The 23,078-nt window shown below is 37.9% G+C and overlaps 1 protein-coding gene across 5 annotated transcripts; it reads left to right on the top strand.

Annotated features, from left to right (window-relative positions):
- Window positions 1–2,597: 2,597 nt before the first annotated feature.
- Window positions 2,598–19,296, top strand: LOC105515606 (putative P2Y purinoceptor 10). 5 transcript variants are annotated; one of them, XM_011947422.1, is made up of 4 exons: window positions 2,598–2,761; window positions 5,083–5,131; window positions 9,465–9,607; window positions 17,795–19,229. In XM_011947422.1, the coding sequence occupies exon 4, from the start codon at window positions 17,808–17,810 to the stop codon at window positions 18,825–18,827; it is 1,020 nt and encodes a 339-aa protein (XP_011802812.1). In that variant the 5' UTR covers window positions 2,598–2,761; window positions 5,083–5,131; window positions 9,465–9,607; window positions 17,795–17,807; the 3' UTR covers window positions 18,828–19,229. The 5 variants fall into 5 exon arrangements, with proteins under 5 accessions (XP_011802812.1, XP_011802813.1, XP_011802814.1 ...); XM_011947420.1 differs by lacking the exon at window positions 9,465–9,607 and adding an exon at window positions 2,984–3,062 and having other exon boundaries at window positions 2,663–2,761; window positions 17,795–19,296; XM_011947424.1 differs by lacking the exon at window positions 5,083–5,131 and having other exon boundaries at window positions 2,601–2,761; window positions 17,795–19,296.
- Window positions 19,297–23,078: the final 3,782 nt, after the last annotated feature.

Raw genomic sequence — 23,078 nt, 5'->3', positions numbered from 1 at the left:
GTTGATGGATGCTGACGAGTTGATGGGTGCTGATGACTTGATGGGTGCTGACGAGTTGATGGGTGCAGCACACCAACATGGCACAAGTATACACACGTAAAAAACCTGCACGTTATGCACACGTACCCTAGAACTTAAAGTATAATAAAAAAAAGAAGATAATACAAGTTAAAGTGAATGAAAATTAATAATGACAAAATTGGCAAAGACATAAAAATTGAGATATGATAAAAATGAATCCCACAAAGCACACCATAAAAAATCTCCACAGTTGCTACCAGTAGATTATATGTTGGTTCAAGATTTTTAATCTGACTTTGTGAAAAGAGACTCATGACCAATTACAAAGTCAGTATTCATAAAAATAAAATTTAATCATTTGCTTAGGAAAACATCTAGCTTCTCCTCATACTAAATCATATAGAGCTCTAGGGTTACCTAGGAAACACAATGTATGGTAATAAATAACATCCTCAACAATAGCTATCACTCCTCATTTATTGATACTGTTGGAGAGAATTAAAAGCCCTTGAAGCACCAAGCTATAAACTTCTCCCAGCCTATGGAAAACATAATTCATCATTTAAAGTAAAGTCTGATGACATACATAAGAATAAGGGAAGAATTTAGAACTATTGGTAAAATAGTACAACTGCACTACTTTTAAAAGTCTTATAATTAGGGTACTTATTACTTGGTTTTAGTTTACAATGATTTGTAGACCATAAGTCATATCTAGTAACAAAAAGACTTTCTTCTAAAAGTTAATTGGAGATGATTGTTAGGTTATCAGCTTGCTTTGTTTCTCTACAGATTTGTTCATTATAATTGTATTAGTTTGTTTTCATGCTGCTGATAAAGACATACCTGAGACTGGGAAGAAAAATAGATTTAATTAAATGTAACAGACCCACATGACTGGGGAGGCCTCAGAATCATGGTGGGAGCCTAAATGCACTTCTTACATGGCGGTGGCAAGAGAAAATGAAAAAGATGCAAAAGCAAAAACCCCTTATAAAACTATCAGATTTCAAGAGACTTGTTAAGTACCAGGAGAACAGTATGGAGGAAACTGCCCCCATGATTCTAAAGATCTGCCATCAGGTCCCTCCCACAACACATGGGAATTATGGGAGTACAATTCAAGATGAGATTTGGGAGGGCATACAGAGCCAAACCATATCAATAATTAACACTTAAAATTTACCTAAGTTAAAATTTTTCTTCATTTCAATTGAGACACCGACTTCTGGTTTTATTTTTCTTCCCTTTTTAGAGTCAGTGACAGAAGAAGCTACTTGCATGCAAGACAGAAATGAAGTAATCTGGCAGGCCTCCTACTCGCAATGTGAAGGTTTTGTCTGTGAAATAAAGCTGGGATGTGGTGATGGTAGCCAATTGTAAGAAAATGATTTCTTTTATTTCTGGATCCCAGGGTTTGCCTTCAAAGCTCAACAGGTCTGGAACTTTTTTGTTTGTTCATGGAAGAATCTTACCCTAGAAAAACTGGCTCACAGTAACCATAGTGAGGAACAGAACTTCCAAATGGACTGAGATGTGTGTTGGTCTGTCAGTGTATTCTCTTTTCAGTAGGGATTCCAAGTCAGAAACCTAAATTAACAAAAGATAGGAGCTGAATAAACATTTGAAATCAAAAGTAAGAAGCGGATTGCAAGGCTAAACTTGTTTCATTTGACATACATCAGCCAGGATGAATACCCTCTCCCTTTGCCAGTCTTCACAAGTTATGACATTTCCATCAATCATCCCAAGCTCTTAGTTTCCAATGCTGACAGCTTGTCTTTCCCTTACATGCCAACAGGGGTTTGTGCTGCATTTTAAACCTTCTTTCTCAAAACTACTCTCAGACTTAGTTGACAGTATAGTCCTCAAGTGTATGATCTTCCTGTATTCACACAGTTTCAAAGGCCTCATATACGTTGTACATAAATACCAGAATTTTAGTACACTGGAGGGAGACCCTGTAATCAATAATGTTCATTTACTTATTCATGCATTCTTTGAACATTTGTTTATTCATTAATTCCCAGATGTATTCATTCAATAACAGTTCATGAAAATGCCTTGTGCTGGACAAGTTGGGAATACAGCTATGAATCAGACATGATCTTTGCCCTCAAGCAGTGTGCAGTCCAGTAAATGGATAGTAAATACACAAAAATAATGAAACTATGTGTTAAATTGTGAGTCTCGAGACGAAGGGGTTGGGAGAGGGGCACTACAAACGGAGGGAACATCTTAAGCTATGGTACTTCTACTGTTTTTAATTTTGACTTGTATTTTTTAGGTTTCCTCAGCCTTTGCCCCTCAGGCTTGCACAAGTTGCAGCTTTCCTGTTACTAGGTAAACAATCTTTAGATTTGCCTGAAAATTTCATCTTACCGTGGAACCTACTGGAATCAGTGAAAATCTAGATATGCTGGTTTTCAAGGAAGGAGATAGAGTGAGGAAGGCTGTTATACAGCCATTGTGTTAGTACGCATAGCCTCTGACTCTCTGCTATTTGAATTTCTCTGCACCAATTAAATAAAAAAAACGTTTGAGTAACGTCATTTGCTCAAGGGACTTACCTTTCATTTGTGCAAATAAGGTTTCTGTGGTGAGACACCAGATAAACTCAACTTCCTCTTTCAACAACAAATGTGTCAGTTATCAGCAGGATCCACGCCGCCAGAGTAAAGCTTTTTACCCTTTGCTCCCTGCAAAGAAACAAGGGCGCTTATCCCAGCTAAGCTCCAGGGTAAGTTAATGCCTAGCACCTGGGGATTGGTGGTTTCATGTGGGAAGATTGGTGTGATCACAAAGATCAGAACAGAGGTGTATGTGGGGCCAGTGTCTGTATTAAAATTGTCACTGGTTTCTCATCTCAGACGTCTTACAACAGCAGCAAAGATAATTACCGTTGAATTTGACCAGAGTCCAGAGTTAGCGTTAATGCCATCAGTCTTCTTCATTATGCCAGGAGCGTGGAGTCTGTGATGCAGCTCACTCTTTGATGAGCGCTCTTTATAGAGTGGGACCAGGGAAGATGGCACAAAGTGGTAAGATGAGTATATTCAGTGAGACTCATTAGGACAACTTGACATATTCAGCCAATAAAAGTAAATTTAATTTTTTATGGTGTATAATTTATCTAGTTGCATAATGAAGAAAAATTTTTAGGTATAAAATCCTTGCTTTGGAAAATTTAGCTTTCAGAGATACTGAGACAAATAGTAAAAAGTAGGATACTAGATTCTGGGGGCTGAAAGGGCCTGTAGAGATCCAAATCCCTCACAATACAGTCAGGGTAACTGAGAGACAGTGAAGACACCTTGGTTCACTCAGCTTGTTAGTGGTATAGGTGGGTCTAGGACCTGTGTCTTCAAACTCATGTTCCCTTTCCCCTACAGCAGTTTGCATCTCCCAGAGAATACTGTAAATTTATTTGTGACCCTGTCATAGGAAAGGAGAAAATATCCCAGATGACTTCAGAGTCTGGTCAGAGTGATTCCTTGATCCTTTGAAAGATACTTTTTGACTGAAGTTCAGCCTTACTGGATAGCAGAGCCCATGAGTGAGGCACTCTTTTTTTCAGTTATTATTGCTATTACTCTGAATACTAGCACCTCTCTCCTTCTGAGATAAGATAACTAAAACAAAAGGAGACTTTCAGCTAAGGAGTCCCTGAAGGGAGACTGTGCCAAATCAATTGGAACCAGGATAAGTCCAGATAGAATGATATCAGATTTGGCTGTGCTTTCCAGGAGTTCCAAGAATCCTGAAAGTGAGAATATTTTTATTTCAGTTGTTCAAATGGATGTGTGGAGTCATTATGATGTCTATTAATTGGAGAATCTATCTCTTAGCAATTGCAGCACAGTAAAATTAATCACTTATGAAAGTAGGTGACATGCAGGTATACTGAGGTAGAAAATGGTGTAAACTATAGTCAGAATCAGATCACACATTTGGGTCAATTGCTTTTGCAATAGTTCCTGTTGAACACAGATTCTCTGGCCAAATGCAGTTTATTTTGGGGCTCAACTGGGAAAGTTGTAGAGTTCAAGTTGTACAGACTACTCAAATCGGAAGACACCAATTGAATAAACATATTTCTGGGTTGTTTTGGTTTGAAGTAAGTGAGTTGGGGTTTCAAAAGACAGGCCAGCCTGCTGGGCTTGGTGGCTCATGTTGTAATTCCAGCACTTTGGGAGGCCGAGACAGGTGGATCACCTGAGGTCAGGAATTTGAGACCAGCCTGGTCAACATGGCGAAACCCCGTCTCTACTAAAAAATACAAAAATTACCTGGACACGGTGGCAGGCGCCTCTAATCCCAGCTACTAGGCAGGATGAGGCAGGAGAATCGCTTGAACCCAGGAGGTGGAGGTTGCAGTGAGCCGAGATTGTGCCATTGTACTCCAGCCTGGGAGACAGAGCAAGACTCTGTCTCAAAAAACAAAAACAAAACAACAACAACAACAACAAAAAAGCGGGGGGGGGGGCAGCCTATCTATACTATAGCTCTCTGTAATGGCTCAAGCAAAGAGAACAGAGCTGTTTATAGTAAAACAAGACTTTCTAAAAGTTCTCACAATCAGGGCAATGACTTCCCGGGGGTCTATGATTTATTTTAAAAGCTTTTGGCAAAAAGATTTATTAATTCTTCAGATCAGTATATTTTGTGGGGAAGTTTTCTCCTAGTATCAATTCATATACATCACAGGTAGAGTGATAAAATAGATATATCAATACACAAGGAGTCAGAAGTCTATGTTATAGTTCAAGATCTACCAATGACTGGTGTGGCCCTTGGTGAGTTGTTTCATTTCTGTGGGTCTCAATAATCTCATCTATTATAATGAGAGAGGGCTTGGAATAGATGGTTTCTAATTTCCTTCCTAGTAATCCAATGATTTGATTTAGACTGTTAGATACCTAAGAAGAGTTAAATGTTATGGAGTGGTGAATAATGGGATCTTAATAGGGAAATCTATCTAGAGAGGACCTTCTGGAAGTGTAGTTCAGATCTCCAAGAGAACTGAGTATCCTTTCCCAATTGGCATTATATTTCTTTCAGGTAATGTCATCATGAGAGCTTCAACTTTTAGACCACAAGCAAACGCTTTGTAAGCAATTTCCCTTTTTAAAAAATGAGAAAATGCAAGAAAAAAGATAAAACTTTCTGAAATCTGATTTCCACAGTGACAGTGACACTCAATCGGCATTTCTCAATCTTTTAAAACCAAGGTTCCCTTTGAGAAACATAAGCATTTCACTACAAGGTTACTGTGAACTTGCCTTCCTAGGAACCAGATCGCGGACTTGTAGAAAAATCTGCTCCATCACATTGACATTTTCCAAGTATTAAATGCCCAACAGCTAAGAAGATTTTGTAGATCTGTACTTTCACAATTTTTATTGTAGAAACAATAATGACATTTTTTATTTTGTTTTCCAAATATATTTGTTATAATAAGGAATACGTTTTTTCAAGTAACACTTATTTTCTACCCTTTCACTTAAAAAATTACTGCTCTAGATATTCTAGTCCTCTGCTACAACTACACTTCTTAAGGGATTTTCTAAATCAAGAAATGTATAGGATCCAACCAAAGGCCCCTGGAGATCACTCTGTGTACAAATAAAGAGGAAATGAACTCACATTTATTTAATGCTTACTGGGTATCAGACATGAAAACAGGTACTTTTACACACATTTTCTTTTTTTAATGTTTATTTCAGTATTTTCTTGAACTACAAGTGTTTATTCTGTTGCATGGATAAATTATATAGCAGTAAATTCTGAGATTTTTAGTGCACCCATCACCCGAGTATTGTACATTGTACCCAATGTGTAATACTTTTATGCCTAGCCTGTCTCACCCTCCCCCTTCTGAGTCTCTAGATTCCATTATATCACTCTGTATACCTTTGCATAATCATAGCTTATCTGTCACTTATAAGTGGGAACATCATTTTTTTATTATTATTTTTCACTCCTGTGTTATTTTACTTAGAATAGTGGACTCCAGCTCCACCCAAGTTACTGCAAAATACATTATTGCGATCCTTTTTATGGCAGAGGAGTATTCCATAGTGTATATACACCACATTTACTTTATCTACTCATTAGTCAATTGGCACATAGATTCATTACACATCTTTGCAATTGTGATTAGTAGGATTGCTGTATCAAATGGTAGATTTACTTGTAGCTCTTTGAGGAATCTCCATACTGTTTTCTATAGAAATTGTAGTAATTACATTCCCACCAGCAGTGTACAAGCATTCTCTTTTATCCACATACATACCAGCATCTATTTTTCTTGGCTTTTTAATAATAGCCATTTGCAGTAAGGTGCTATTTTATTCTGGATTTAATTTGCATTTATCTGATGATTAGAGATGTCGAGCATTTTTTCATGTTTGTTGGCCATTTGTATATCTTCTTTTGAGGAATCTCTATTTATGTCCTTTGAGCAGTTTATAACGACACTATTTCTTTTTCTATTGCTTACTTGTTTGAGTTCCTTGTAGATTCTAGTTTCTAGTCCTTTGTCAGATGCATAGTCTGCAAATATTTTCTCCCATTCTGGGAGTTGTCTGTTTGCTCAGATTATTATTTTCACACACATTTTTCTTTAATGTTTAAAACAAATTATGTGGCAGAAACTATTCTAATTTTATGAAAGAGGAAACTGAAGCCTGGGGATATGAAGTGAATTGTTTCAGGCTAGAGAACCAACAACTGAGACATGATATGGTACCAGGTCTTCCCAAAGAATATGATTATTTCCACCCATAAAATGCTGCCACAACTGCAAAAATGATATCTAACTAGGCCACCTTCCTAAATGATTGAAAATCCAATACAGATTCATGCATAAAAGTTCAGATTCAAACTTCAAGTTGTTGCTTGGTAGTGGTCTAATTGCTTTAATTCATTTTAAGGATAAAAATAATTTTCACTTCCTCTAACAGAGGGAAATGTCTATACTTGCAGAATGTGTCCAAATTTGTGTGTTTTGGATGCCAAACAGGCTTATTTGGAGTTGATACAGATTTATTCAGGAAACAGCAGAGTTTCCAATTCTAGCTGCTACTCTTTGGTTCTGGTTGTAAGCGGCCGAATGAAGAACACCGGGGTCATGGAGATCAGATTGTTTTGGATAATTCATGTGAAATTTAGTGGTCAAAAATAAAAGAAAAATATAAGATGAAGCAAAGCAAGTTAAGTTCCCAGATGACATTTAAAAGTTGTCCTCTAGAGAGTGGGAGGGGCCCCCATCAGCAACTTTTTTCTGTTTAATTATTTCTTCTCCTCCCAGGATGACAAGCCCACAGACAGGCCTCAGCATCAAATAAAATGGAGAGGTAAATTTGATAAACATGTTTACTTAGTGGTGCCAGTGACTTACTGATGAGGGGTGAAAAGACGGGGAAGATTGAGAGCGAAGATTTATGGAGTTGGTACCAGCTGCGTAAGTGGCAGCAGTCGCAATGGTAATGGTATTAGTTAGGGGCAGGGTTCAGAGGGGGAATGCTCATGAAATCATGCCAAATGAGAGCTAGAAGGGAGTTAAAGGTCATCTAGTTTAAATCATGTTATTTTAATAATGAGGAAATGAAACTCACAGAAGGGAAAGAGCATATCAGAACAGCACAAAGAGTATTTAAATATTACTGAAATCCAAGTATCTTAGCTACAAATCCAGTACACTTTTCTAAAAATTCTACTGCTTTTGAGTCTTCTCTATCTTACAGCAAGTCTTGTCCTACTCAGATCTTTCCTGTTGTAAAGAAATTCTTCCAGTACTTCTATCTGCAGATTTGTTATAATTTGAATTCATAAGCACAACTCCATAAAGAACGTTGGTTTTGATGTAACCCTATCCTGACACCTTGTGGGCAGCAATTTGCCTTATATGCGTAGTGCATATGCATAAAACTGCTAGAACTAGAACCGAAAACGATAGCTTTTTTTTTTTTTATCTCTGAGGAACAGTCTTATCCACAGAAATACCACTTTAAAATATGTTTCTGTCCATATAATAAGTTATTCAGTTAAAAATAACTTCAGCTTTCTGTGCTTATGAAAAGCCTTATTACAGCTGAAATCATAATGACTCCGACTTGCAGAAAGTCACTTACTCCTGCTGAGACTCCATTTTCTAATATGTAAAGGATTATAGTAATAATTAACTCAGAATTCTTACAAAGATTAGAGGTAACATGTGAATAGCACTTAGCTAGTTACTGACAGGATGTGGAAATTTCTTCACTGGGACTTAGGAAACTAATATAAATTCTGATGCCATAATAATATAAGCTCACTTTGGCTGTAACTTTGTGAAAACCACAACGCTGAGCTAGTTGGTTGGAAAGAGCAGCTGCTTTGGGGTAGATGGTACTAGTATCTAGTAAGGTTTTGGACTCAGCTCCAATGAATCACATTTAAAGACCTGCCACATGTTTGTATTGTGAGAAAACATTTAGTTATTTCCACAAAATAAAGTTTTCAGTGACCAAATTCCTAATTAAGCTTAAGGGATTCCTGTTGGATTTCAAATAGAAAGCTGGATTGCCTGCTTTTAAGCTCTTAGGTGTTCAGATTTCTTAGACCAAAACCTTATTATTCTTGCTTTGACCACATTTTCTTCAGTAGCAGAAAGGAGAAAGATTATGGCTGTTGTTTGGGAGAGTGGTTCATGGGAGAAACTTTACAAGCAAAAATGCCTAAGGCTCTGTTAATATGTGCCTATGCTCTGTAGTCTTACCTTCTCACAGTGCAGCCTACAAATTCAGTAGGAGTTCGAAGAAGAGAGGAGTGAGAGTAGGGTTGCCTGATATAAGGAAAAAATGGGAGTTGAGATGAGATATTGAGACAGAAGTAAAATATTGACCTCTGAATTGGGCTCCAGGTAAAAAAGGAATATGATGGAGTTTTAGTCATGACATTGTACCATTTTTATTAACAGGAATATCTTTAGAGACATACTTTGATCTTTGTTTTTCTTTCCTTTTTTTTTCTTCAACTTTTATTTTAAGTTTAGGGATACATGCACAGGATGTGCAGGGTTGTGACATAGGTAAATGTGTGTCATGGTCATTTGCTGAAAAGATCATCCCATCACCTAGTTATTGAGTCCAGCATCCATTAGCTATTCTTCCTGATGCTCTCTCTCACCCAACAGCCCCCAACAGACTCCAGTGTTTGTTTCTCTCCATGTGTCCATGTGTTCTCATAATTCAGCTCCCATTTATAAGTGAGAACATGTGGTGTTTGGTTTTCAATTCCTGCATTAGCTTGCTGAGGATAATGACTTCCAGTTCCTTCCATGTCCCTGCAAAGGAAATGATCTCATTCTTTTTATGGCTGTATAGTATTTAGAGACACATTTTGTAAGTGAATCCTGTTATTTCAGAGATGGTGGCTGATTTTTCTGCTTTTCTTATTAGATTCAAACTCTATGCTGGTCATTCCCTTCAGGATTTGGCACTCACCCACAAACCCTTCTTTCAAGGGAAAAGGCATCTCTTTTAATGGTGCTGACCTTTGGAATAGGAAGCATGTACCCTGGACAGAGCACTTCAAACTAGAGGTACCAAGAGTAATTACATCTGTAACGCTGATATTGGAGGCACTGGGAGTTCTATTCTCACCTCTTTCTGGTTAATTCACAACCACAGAAGTACTGACTGAAATGAGGTTGTGGAGATATGTATTCCACCTTGAAGTGCATTAAGGAATGAATATAGGGTGAGCAAAAGAAAAAAACTGGTGTAAACTACTATGGATAGAAGGACAGGAAGGCAACAAAGAGCTACAATAAGGTGCGTAGACAAGAAAATTACTTTGGGAGTTGGAGAAGAAACTTGATGACAAAGATCTAGCTAAGAGTGTAGAAAACTACGATTTTCTAGGAGTGAAAGGGAACAATCAATGAAAGAGAATCCTGAGGGAGGTAAGAAGAGTGTGATAATTCATCTTGAGCAACAGGAAGGACTGCTGTGTTGGGGAGTAAAAAGATTGCAGCTATAAGTAAAATTATGTGTGTTGGGAAAGGACAATAGATGAAGCTGATTTCTTCTCACCTAATAATCTCAATTTACTCTTTGAGCTAAGGGCTAAAACAAATAGTCTTCTGAGAAAACTGGAGGATGGGGAGCAGGAGAAAGAGGAAGAAGCTTTAGCAGAATAGTAAAGGAACTGATTAGCCACCATGAGAATAGGAGAAGATACTAATCAGGTTCATGAAAAAAGAGTAGAGGAAAATAATCTTAGACTGGAGGTCATTAATTTCTACTTGTGCCATTTCAAATACACACTAGTATTTCAATGGGATAATTGAGACACTTGGATAGTAAGAAAGAAAATGTGTTGTGGACTTAACCTGGGATTAGGACCTTGTCAGGCTGGTACAGCAGAATAATGAAGAACAAAGAAGTTGAATATTCTTGTGTAAGAGTGGATAATTTGGCCAACTATTTAATCTGAGTTAGACACAGGAGAAAATAAGGTGAGGGGGTATGCTATGTGAGACTAGGAGAAATTGAGGTATTTAGATATTGAAGGTTTCTGGAAATGTATGGTGCAAGTTAGTATAGCGCAATTTGTAGTGAAGCTCAGTCATTATGTTAGAGAAAGAAAACCATTTGAAGAATTAGGAATTGATGAGGGTTGGCAGATAGTACAACACTGAAAAATACTGGAATAAGAAGTAGGTGAATGGATTCAGATTATCAGCAGAAATGAATGCTGTTAGTTGCTGCATATGAAGTTGCTTTGGAAAAGTGCAAAACTGTGATACCTTTTTTTAAACATGTTTTATAAATGAAATCATCTTTGACTCCTCAAGCAGTCTTGAAAATTGCTCAATTCCATATCTGACTTTTACTTTAAATTCTAATATAATAGGGTGACCAACTATTCCCTTTGCTTTGGACTGTCACAGCTTTAGTACCAAAAATACTATGTCCCAAAAAACCCTCAGTCACAGGCAAACCTCAACTGTTGGTCTTCCTATATACTCCCAAAGCAATTTGGATTCCCTGTGTCCATTTCTTCAATTCGTCTTCCACTTGGCTGCCAGCGTGACCTTTCTATTTTTTATTTATTCATTTTTAAAGTATTATTTATTTTTGAGACAGGGTTTTTCTCTGTCACCCAGGCTGGAGTGTAGTGGTGCAATCTCAACTCACTGCAACATCTGCCTCCCTGGCTCAAGCAATCCTCCCACCTCAGCCTCCCGAGTGGCTGGGACCACATAGGTGCGCCACCGCACTTAATTTTTATATTTTCTTGTAGAGATGAAGTTTCGCCATGTTACCCAGGCTGGTCTCAAACTCCTGAGCTCAAGCGATCCACCCACCTGGGCATCCCAATGTGCTGGGTTTATAGGTGTGAGCCACCACACCTGGCCAGCAGCCCGACCTTTCTAAAACACAAGTATGGTGATATCGCATCTCTTTACAGAATCCTTCGATGATTCCTCATGAAGTGCATTAAAAGTCTTTCATGACCTGGTCCCATCTACCTTTATAGTATCTTTTCCCTTTTACTACCTTTCTTGATTCATACCTCCCATTCCACCCTCTCCACCATGTTATCCTATTCACCAGTTGGGATAGAATTATTATTATTCCTTTCAATATATCATTCGTTTTTATATTTTGTGACCCTTGGATGTTATTTATCCATTGCTGGAAATCTTTCTCATCTTTTCTTCTCCAAAATCCTACCCATTCCCTAAACTACTTATTAAAAAATTGACTTCCAATCTTTTTGTTCTATGCAGACTTTACTTCTGCTTCCACAGAAATGTCTTTGTTACCTCTTTCATGAAATGTTTCTGAAATCTGTTATGGTTAGTTAACTTATGGCTATCCCATGTGACTGTAAATTTATTGAAGGCAACAACCATGTATTATTTTTCTCTGGAATTTCCCATTCTACTCCATTATCCTTTGCCATTAGCATATAGGACACCCACATAGCAGAACTTATACTTGGATGAAATCACAAACTGTTAAAATTCAGATGAAATATATTGATAATAACCAGTAAAAACGGTCATGCTTATGGAGAATTTTTGAAGAGCTGGAACTTGACCTTAGCTTTGAAAGGTTGCTAGGATTTAAAAAGAACAATGGATAATTCAGACAAAATGAGATTAACTTTATCTCTTCCCCAACCACCATCTTTATTTTTCTCTCCATCAGTGGCAGAAAATGGGAACAGGGTTGGAGAGAAAAATAAAGATGGTGGTGAGGGAAGAGATAAAGTTAAAATTTACCTCACTTTTCCTGAGTTATCCATTGTTCTATTTAAATCCTATATATTATCTTTAGCAGCTAAAATAGGACTAGTATCTCTCCTACTTAATTCACAGGAATGATGCTGTGCCAACATGAGGGATTCTCATCACCTGTGCCATTCACTTCAATTGTTGCTATTCACTGATTGTGATGTTAGAGATTTTTAAATGTTACCCCTGTAGGGGTATAGGCCCTTGGCCCTCTCAAGGTTTGCTACAAAATCACTGGCATGAGGCAGATTGATTAATATGAGATAAGGAATACAAATTTATCTAAGGTATATACATAGGAACCTTCAGAATGAAGACTCAATTTCCCAATAGGTAAGAAAAGCTTATATACTATCTTGAAATTACAGAATAAATGTAGACTCAGAGTATGTTCAAAAACAGTTTTTAGTAGCAAGACAAGTTATTGGAGGAAGAAAGTAAGAGGCTTGGTGACAGAGTTGGCCTTGTTATAGATGAAACCTCTGTCAGAGAGAATAGATGGTAAATGTTTCTTTTCCGACTTTTAAAGATGTCAGACTCAATCTCTCCTGGATCTGAGAAAAGCATAGAATGGGAGAGACATGGTTGCATTAATGGAGATTCTTTGCAGATGCAAATATTCCCCACCTCAGTCTGTGAGCCCTGAGGCAATCATTTCAAAATATTTTAAGTAAATATATTTTAGGATAAAATATTTTTATTTCCTTCACTTTTAAAAGACAGGAAGTTTCTCAGGGACACAGATCGTTGTGTATGATTCTATATTCTCCATAGAACCTAGCAAATAGTTAATAAGATAAGGCTTATTGAATATATGCTGATTGAGTGTGGGCTTTAAAGCAGCCAAAGTCCTCAAAAAGCCATGGAAAAAAGTAAATAGAATTATTTCCCTTTATGTTTTCTTTTAAAGTGTAGAGAGCTTTAGCGACTATATGATGCAGCCTCCTCACTCCCATTTCAGGTCCCATGTGTAGGTAGATAACAAGTCATTTTCTGATTTCCTTCACAGAATGACAACCAACCAAAATAAAAGGTTGAGATAACTATGAAAGCAAATCATAAAACTATCCTTTACCTGAGGTCCAGATAATAGTATTGATGTTACCCTGAGACCTTGGATTGTGGTAGTTTCTACCCATAGGATATGTCTGACCACCTGTGATTTCTAAATGATTTATTTTCTCTTTTCTCAGGCCTCTACCAGTATTGCTTTCCTGAGGTGAAAAGAATAGGTGCAGGGAATATTGATAGGAGCAGCCCAAGTCAGAAGACAACATTTTAGGGAAATAGTAGGCATCAGAAATGTATTAGTTGATATATCAAGGTTTTTAATTTGTGCTTAATACTTCTAAACAGAAATTTTGAACTACTGTGTAAGCAGTTCAGTTCAATTATACTTTTTATAGGTTCTTTGAATGCTTACTAGGCTGGGTCTTGGCCATATGGTGATGAACAAAGGAGATCTTTTTGTGGCACTGATGGACTCAACAGCACAGTGAGATTAATAACCAATAAACAAATAAAAAAAGCCCAAATTGCAAATGTTGATACTACAAAGAGAAAGAGCAGAGAGTGTGAGAGTGTGTAATGATGTATAGGATTACCTAGATTGAGTGGGTGGTTAAGGTCTCTCAGACCCACAGACTGAGGTTAAAAGGAACCAGACATGTGAATTTTGTGACATGAGCACAACTTACTTAACCTCTTTGAGTCTCAATTTTCTCATTTGCAATGTGGAAATAATCACAGGGCTCCTGTGAGGATGAAGGAGATAATGAATAAGGTGTTTAACCTGTAAATAAAAGGCAACCCTAAATAAGTGGTAGTTATACTTAATGTTAATGTTAGACATGGTATGGAGAATGAACTTTAGGGGAAGGACTGGAATGCAAACAGTTTAGTAAGGGAGCTGTTGCAATAGTCAATAGGGTTGATGACAGCGGCCTGTATTAGGATGGTGACAGTAGAGGTGGAGATAGATTAGAGACGATTTTACATGGAAGGAAGAATTACCTGGGTTTTCTGGGTTTTTTATTGCCTATGGGAGGAAATATAGTGGCAAAGGTCAGAATTACTCCCTAATTTCCAGCTTGAGTGTCTGGGAGGGGAGTGAGGGCACTGACTGAAAAGGGAAGCACAGACTCAGGAATGAATCACCAATCCCACATCCCTATGAGACAGGAACCAAGAATATGTCCAGATTGGAAGGGAGATAAATTGGCAGCACAAAGGGAGCAAACTGCCCACAAATAGGCAACAATAGAGCCAGACTCATATATAGACAGAGAGAGGAAGAGAAAGACACACACACAGAGAGAGAGAGAGAGAGAGAGAGAGAGAGAGAGAGAGAGAGAGAGAGAGAAAGAGAGAGAGAGAAAGAGAGAGAGAGAAAGAGAGACAGACATTAAGAGAGAGAGATGGAGTGAGGGAACAGAGAGGAGTATACTCTGATTTTAGTCCTTCCATCCAGGATTTTCTTGTTCGTCGCTTCTTAGCTTCTTCTTTCTTATATTTCAGAAATGACACAATTGTCCACAGCAAGCTAAATGTTCCCTCCAAGAGAGTCTATGTTTCTGCTCAACCCCAAATAAATACCTTCTGCCTCTCCTCATCATGGGGATTTTACATCTAATGGTCACTAAGAAGATCTGGGGGAAAAAAACCCCTTCTTACCTTCCCTTCAGCCTGAAGCAAAAAATAGGTTTTTGGAAATAAGCCATGCAAATCTCTAAGCTCACAATGAACTGTGAATTGCAGAGGCATAAGAACCCACATTTAGAAAAAGAAAAGAAAAAAAAGGTGTGAACTTGACCTCTAGCTTGCTGTTCTGGCATAATTGGGCTCTGCTATTTAACAGGGAGCTGTGAACAGAATGTGCCTGTTTTGTAAGTGAAACTTTCTCCACCCAGTGAAGCTAAAACAAACAGCCATTTCTTTTAAGTGCAAAAGTGGAAGTGTGACTGCAGGAGAGTATGGTTATGAACAGTTCTTAGTTCCTGAAATTGTAATGCACTGATGGATCTTTCTTTGCTCTCTCACAGCCTGTGTGTGGACAACAGTTGATAGTAGAAGCAGTGCCAACAGTAAAATCAAAGTAGGTGGTAGGGTGGGAACAGTGTGGCATAGGTAGGGACAGATGTTTATTTCTATTCTGACTGTCCAAATAGAGGAATTCCAGTGTTATATAAATTCCTACTATGGGATTAGAATGGTTCTGCCACAATATGCTCTTCACATGTCACGGTGAAATTGAAATAATGTCTTTTGTAGCAATATGGATGGAGCTGGAGGCCAATATTCTAAGTGAAGTAACACAGGAGTGGAAAACCAAAAACCAGGTATTCTCATTTATAAGTGGGAGCTAAGCTATGAGCATGCAAAGGCATGTGGAGTAATAGTTAAGATAGCCAAATTCTACTAAGTAGCCCCTCCTAGTCAGGGAGAGGAAAGTGGCATAGTGGAAATACCATAGGCTTCAGAACAAGCCAGGAGTGATAGTAAATCCTATCGTTAACCCTTTTCTAGCTTTGCTACTTAAGGCAATTTACTGAATGTCTGTGAAGCTCAGTTTTTTCATCCAGATCATAGGGTGATAATAGTTCCTACATTTTAGGACAGTTGTGAAAATTAAATTAAATTAAATAATACACTTGAAAACTTCCATTACAGATTCTGGGATACATCCTTGATGGTCACAACATAATTATTTCCTGCCTTTTCCACTTGTGAGAGTCCCTTCCACCCTCCATTCTAAGTAACACATACATAAGCAAGATGACTGCATGACTATTTAAGACATATCATAAATAAGAGGACAAATTGGGAGATGGAATAGAATGGGAGGAAAGCAAAAGAATAATTTACAGTAACAGCAGCTCATAACATCCACACTCCTTTATCTGTGAATTCATCACTTGAGGCTCTGTTTTTGTTAGCACAACTCTATTTCCTGGAGCTGGATGTAATATGACATAGGAAGACATTCTGTTACTTATGGGGAGAATCTAAAACCAGTTTACTCCTTTGTTCTTTGTAAACTTACTTCAAACAAAACAAAATAAAACAATAAACAACAGAAACCCTTCCTCTTCTGAGAAACAACCTCAGTACATTGGTTTTTTTTCCACTTCTAGCTCGAAATACAGTAAACATTCCTGCAATATGCACAGAAGGTATGTTTGTGAACTTTGTCATGGGGAGAAGAACAAAGATGAGGGGAAGGGTGTGAATGGAGGCAAGGCCCCTTGTCCTTCCATTTCAAGTCTCACATCTTCCATTAACAGCTGTGTGGCCATAATAAACTCCTCTCTCTGGGCCTTGCTTCTATCTGTATTATGTGGAGAGTGAATTTGATGATTTCCAAAGGTCCTCCCCACTCTGAAATTCTACAAGATAGTTAAAGCAAAATGAGTAGTCTGTGGCTCTCTTACCATTCTTATCTGCAGGCGATCAGCATAATTCCATGTCCAGCCTCTGATAAACTCGAAAGATTACTCTACTCTCTCTATACCTTAATATAACACATAATAAAAACCATACTAAATCATAAAATATGATTAAGGAAGTCCAAAAAAGAAGGAATCTCTTCATAACGATTACTTTCATGAATAAAGACAGCATTACACTTTAAACTGTCTTCAAAAATGGTTTCAAAGTCCCTGTTTTGCTAGTGTCCAAAGCAGTGTTCATTGTGACTGTTGGATAATTTGCCATGTGAATGTTGCCACACAAGTACAGGATTCTACTTAGAGGTAGAATTGGTGTTTTCCCCTCCAAGATTATACGAAGGAAAATACTCTATTTCAGCTTCTAAATTCATGTATTACTAAAACTTTTTATGTAAATTTGGATACCCAAGCCTAGGGAGAAAGACAAACTGCAGGATAACCTAGAGTCACAAGTTACTACGATAGAATAATGAGGTCACACTCTCAGGTCTTGAAAATCAGCCAGGACACTGGCAATGCAGGATTAAGGAGGCAGGACCATTTTTCAAGTGCTGGGTTTCCAAGATAAGAAGCCAGGATCCAATGAGCAAAATGGCAGACAAAGGACAGGCATGGAAACCTAAAATGTGAGGCTAAATTTCTACTATGGCAATTGGGATGAGCAGTATTTAATCTAACCAGGGCTTTGGACAAGACGAATTCGGAGGCAAAATAAATATACTCGAATTGTATGCTGTTTTTGCTGTGGTCAGAATAAAAGATTTAATATTTCGAGACACTTTTGCCTGCAAAATACAACTTAGAGAATCTCTAGTAGGGGGCAGTTGTGGGACAATTTTATGGTTCCTAAGCTGTTACATTGGGTGACTTTGGATCAGTACTGTATTTTCCTTGAGCCTCTAATTCTTTATATGTAAACAGGTCTCTTCTAATTCTAATAGTCTGTGCCTCTGCAAGTATACAAGAGAGATCTCGGTGTTAACTAAAGAATTAATTAACCAGTATATTCTTTATTTTGTTTTACTTTGGGCAGGAACCATAAATCCATGGCTTACCTTGACAAATATACTGAAACATTCAAGATGCATAGCAACAGTACCAGCACTGCTGAGATTAACTGTAATGTCACTAATGTGAAATTTCAATACTCCCTTTATGCAACCACTTATATCCTCATATTCATTCCTGGTCTTCTGGCTAACAGTGCAGCCTTGTGGGTTCTGTGCCGCTTCATCAGCAAGAAAAATAAAGCCATCATTTTCATGATCAACCTCTCTGTGGCTGACCTTGCTCACGTACTATCTTTACCCCTCCGGATTTACTATTACATCAGCCACCACTGGCCTTTCCAGAGAGGACTTTGCCTGCTCTGCTTCTACTTGAAGTATCTCAACATGTATGCCAGCATTTGTTTCCTGACGTGCATCAGTCTTCAAAGGTGCTTTTTTCTCCTCAAGCCCTTCAGGGCCAGAGACTGGAAGCGTAGGTACGATGTGGGCATCAGTGCTGCCATTTGGATCATTGTGGGGACTGCCTGTTTGCCATTTCCCATCCTGAGAAGCACAGACTTAGACAACAACAAGTCCTGCTTTGCTGATCTTGGATACAAGCAAATGAATGCAGTTGCATTGGTCGGGATGATTACAGTTGCTGAGCTTGCAGGATTTGTGATCCCAGTGATCATCATTGCATGGTGTACCTGGAAAACTACTATATCCTTGAGACAGCCACCAATGGCTTTCCAAGGGATCAGTGAGAGGCAGAAAGCACTGCGGATGGTGTTCATGTGTGCTGCAGTCTTCTTCATCTGCTTCACTCCCTATCATATTAACTTTATTTTTTACACCATGGTAAAGGAAACCATCATTAGCAGTTGTCCCATTGTCCGAATCGCACTGTATTTCCACCCCTTTTGCCTGTGCCTTGCAAGTCTCTGCTGCCTTCTGGATCCAATTCTTTATTACTTTATGGCTTCAGAGTTTCGTGACCAACTCTCCCGCCATGGCAGTTCTGTGACCCGCTCCCGCCTCATGAGCAAGGAGAGTGGTTCATCAATGATTGGCTAAAATTAAGATATCTCTTTAATTATGACTTTGTTTGCCTACGTTCCTTGTCTTTTTCCCAAAGGCCAGACTTGAAAACCAATTTCTTTAATTGAACCTTGTGAAGAACAGAAATAAGTACTTTTTGTGTGATATTCACAGTCAACAGGGGTGTGATGGTGAAGGCAGAGTGTGAAAAATGTGAGAGAGGAAGAGAAAATAGATGTACCTGATTCCTCTTTGAAATTCAAGCCACTTTCTTATTTAAGAAACCTAGATCAAGTTTTTACAGATGTAAATAAAAGTTGAATCGTTTACCTTAAATTTTTTTCAGTAAGTAAGTTATTGTTAATAATGCACAGTAAATATGTGAGTTTGTCCTAGCATGTAAAAAAATAGCTTTCATATAAAGACCTTAAATTCTGAGTGAGAGTAAAAATGTCTAGTCCTTCTAACGATAAATTTTTCTAACAGGCAAGATAGTGTGAAGAATTCAAGCCACATGTACATAAATTTCAGGACCACAAGCCTGTTACTAAAGAAAAGGCATGGAAATTCATTCATTCTTTGAAAATGTGTTAGGTGCCTATTGTGCTCTGGATGGTCACTTTGTTAAGTAGTTTCTTTTTTTTCATAAGTTATTGGGGTACAGGTGGTATTTGGTTACATAAGTTCTTTAGTGGTGATTTGTGAGATTTTGGTGCAGCCATTACTCGAGCAGTATACACTGCACCACATTTGTAGTCTTCTATCTCTCACCCCCTTCCCACTCTTGCACACATAATATCTCATCTTGCCCTCTTAATAAACCTGTGGAAATTGCCAATACAAATGAATAAATGGAACTTCAGAGAGGTTAAGCAATTTGCCTCAGGATCAACAGCGGTTAGCCAAAATTGGTCCAGTGTAATACACCATATATGCTTATGTTATTCCCTTCTTTTTGTTGTTACATTTATCAGGTCTATACTAAATTACCCTTCAATGATGAAGACACAGACTAAAGCTAAGCCACAGGAGATCAAGTCCATTTCAACATGGTTTGCCTGGAATTCTCCAAAAAATCTATGGGTTGTGGGTTTGGCATGTCAAGCTTCAGACTGCAAGGTCTTAAGTGGTAAATAGATGCGTTGTCCTAATACCATTCCAAGGTAGAGAATCCTGATGATAAGGAGTATAGGAAACTCAAATAGTTCATTATTTCTAAAAAAAAGTGTATATTTTAAGGCTTGATACAAGTTCTACAAACCCCATAAGTAGGTGAAAAAAGAAACTCTATAGGGTGATAAACATTCTATAAAACCTGGAAATTTGTGTGGAGTTCACCTAAGCTCACTTTTCCTAAATATAACTATATAAAATTGTAAACGAATTTGTTTTTTAGAAACTTTTAAGAAGATTTCTGTGAGCATAATTGACAATATCTGCATTAGAAGCAGAAAGTATTATCCATCGTAAATATGAGAAAAGTATATGTTCTCTTTCTGACAATCTTTTTATCTTATTTTTTTCAAATGTTATGGGTGTTGTTTCAGCACCATTTTAAAGAATTTGAATACAAACAATCCCTCAGCTTATCAGGTTGAATTTTATGAAGCTCGCTTCATCACTCTTATCTTTTATGTCTGCAATATAAATAGTATAGACATTTGATGTGAAGGCAGTAGAAAGGAAGTAGTAGTTCTGAGAGTATTCATTTGAACAGAGTGACTATGGAAGAATGAATAGCAAAAAAAGGAGAATTTTTTTAAAAAGATCTCTCACTGGGAAAATAAAGAGTTATGCATTTACAAAGTAATTAAACTGGTTTTCCTTGTATTTTATTAATCTGGATCTAATGGCACTTCCTTAGGAGGGTTTTCAGATGTGCTTGTAGTTAATGGCAACATTATTGGAATGACTACATAGACAGTCCTACTCTGAGGATATGGCTTTGGAAGAAACCCATTTGAAACTACACATCCTGCTGTGTCTGTGGAGAAATGGAACCACAATCCTCAAGAGTCACACTTCATATTCCCTGCTTTCAAGTGGTTGACAAAAGGTAGTGCTTCAAGCACAGGATTTATGGAATAGTGGGCAAATTAAACAACATGCTTTTTATTTTGACTACCATTTAAGTGGAATCTTTGAGCTTTTTTTTTGACATGTGAATCTCGAATGTGGTGAGAGAGAAAAACATAAAAACATTCAAGCAATCGACAATTGGTTCTTTAACTTTAAAGGGGATGTCTTTCATAATGCCAAAGGAAAATGTGACAGGGCTTCAGCTGATGACATAGCAGTGCAAGAAATCAGTGAAATTGCTTTAAGGTATTACAATAGACAACAATTTTAACAGTTATTCCTATGCTTGTCACAGGCACATAATTTGAGACAAACAAGACATCAAAACATACATCCTTGAATTAGTTTTTCAAAAAGTCAACACTGAAGCTAAACATTGCCCCCAAATCTCTGCAAGGCACTTATCAAACTCCACATAGAACCCATTCAGTATCTCATAACACTGATGAAAGACTGTTTAAACTTCTGATAGTTTTGGTAAAAACGGGAAGGGATTCAGCAAAAATTGGAGAAATATAATCTTTGCAAGAACTTATATGACCTTAAATGCCATTTATGTATGACTGGATATGCTGTTTCTTTTTATATTTTAAAATAGCTTAGAGCATTACTGGTTAGCTGGACATGGTGGTGCGTGTACACCTGTAGTCCCAGCTACTTGAGAGGTTGAGGGAGGAGAATCACTTGAACCCGAGACATGGAGGTTGCAGTTAGCTGAGATTGTGCCACTGACTGTACTTCAGCCTGGGTGACAGAGGAAAAAAAAGCACTGTTATTAGATTGTTTGTAACTCAAAGAATAAAGGCTTCAGGGGATGAATTTCCCCATTCTCTATGTTGTGCTTATTTCACATTGCATGTCTGTATCAAAACATCTCATAAACCCCAGAAATATATACACCTACTATGTACTCACAAAAATTAAAAATACAAAAGCTTTAAATACTACCACAGAGTATAGGTATAACATTTGCCGATGATCAAATGAATTACCCTTATAAAATATGTGTTCTGAAGACTGTACTAGTAGTACCAGCTTCTGCTTCTTGCGAGGCCCTCAGGAAGCTTATAATTATAATGGAAGATGAATGGAAGGCAGGCGTGTCACATGGTGAGAGAAGGAGCAAGAGAGAGTGAAGAAAAAGTGCCAAACTCTTTTAAACAAACATCTTGCGTGAAATTGTAGAGTGAGAACTCACTCATTACCTTGAAGACAGAACCAAGTCATTCATGAGGGATCTGCTCCCATGAACCAAACACCTCCCCCTAGGCCCACCTACACTATTAGAGGTCACATTTCAGCATGAGTTTTAAGGAGGATGAAACATTTAAACCATATCAGCAATAAATACAGAGGAAGAGTAAGCCTTCTTATTGGAAACACTTCTGTGTTAAGAGTGGAAAGAGAAAAAAAGCTAAGGAGTGCCTAGAACTGAATACAAGAGCTTGGCTAGAAATATAGAAAGGAGGCCGGGCGCGGTGGCTCAAGCCTGTAATCCCAGCACTTTTGGAGGCCGAGACGGGCGGATCACGAGGTCAGGAGATCCAGACCATCCTGGCTAACACGGTGAAACCCCGTCTCTACTAAAAAAATACAAAAAACTAGCCGGGCGCGGTGGTGGGCGCCAGTAGTCCCAGCTACTCGGGAGGCTGAGGCAGGAGAATGGCGTAAACCCGGGAGGCGGAGCTTGCAGTGAGCTGAGATCCGGCCACTGCACTACAGCCCGGGCAACAGAGCGAGACTCGGACTCAAAAAAAAAAAAAAAGAAAAAGAAATATAGAAAGGAGCAGTAATTAGCAAGAATGTAAAAGTTAGAGATTAAGAATATGGAGGACCTTGAATGTCAGGTATATAATTTGTACTTTTCTGTGGTGGGGTGAGCCAACATGGATCATAAAAATTACGGAGATAAAAAAGCTTATACAGATCTTATATAGAAACAGTGATATGACATAATAACAGGGGCAAAAGCCTGTTGGCAAGTAAACACTATTGTTTACTCATTCATTCTGAAATTTGGACTATCTAGATAATTTCACAGACATACACATGAAGAATAAGAAACATACAACAGGAATAGCTATCATTTATTCAATCCAACCACGTGAGGGGAACTTTACATGGTTGATCATATTTAATTTTCTTTTTTTTCTTTCTTTTCTTTCTTTCTTTCTTTCTTTCTTTCTTTCTTTCTTTCTTTCTTTCTTT

This window comes from Colobus angolensis, unplaced genomic scaffold (genome assembly GCF_000951035.1).
Source record: "Colobus angolensis palliatus isolate OR3802 unplaced genomic scaffold, Cang.pa_1.0 Scaffold265, whole genome shotgun sequence".
In the NCBI taxonomy this organism is placed as follows: domain Eukaryota; kingdom Metazoa; phylum Chordata; class Mammalia; order Primates; family Cercopithecidae; genus Colobus; species Colobus angolensis.
This window is presented reverse-complemented; position numbering and strand designations above follow the sequence as displayed.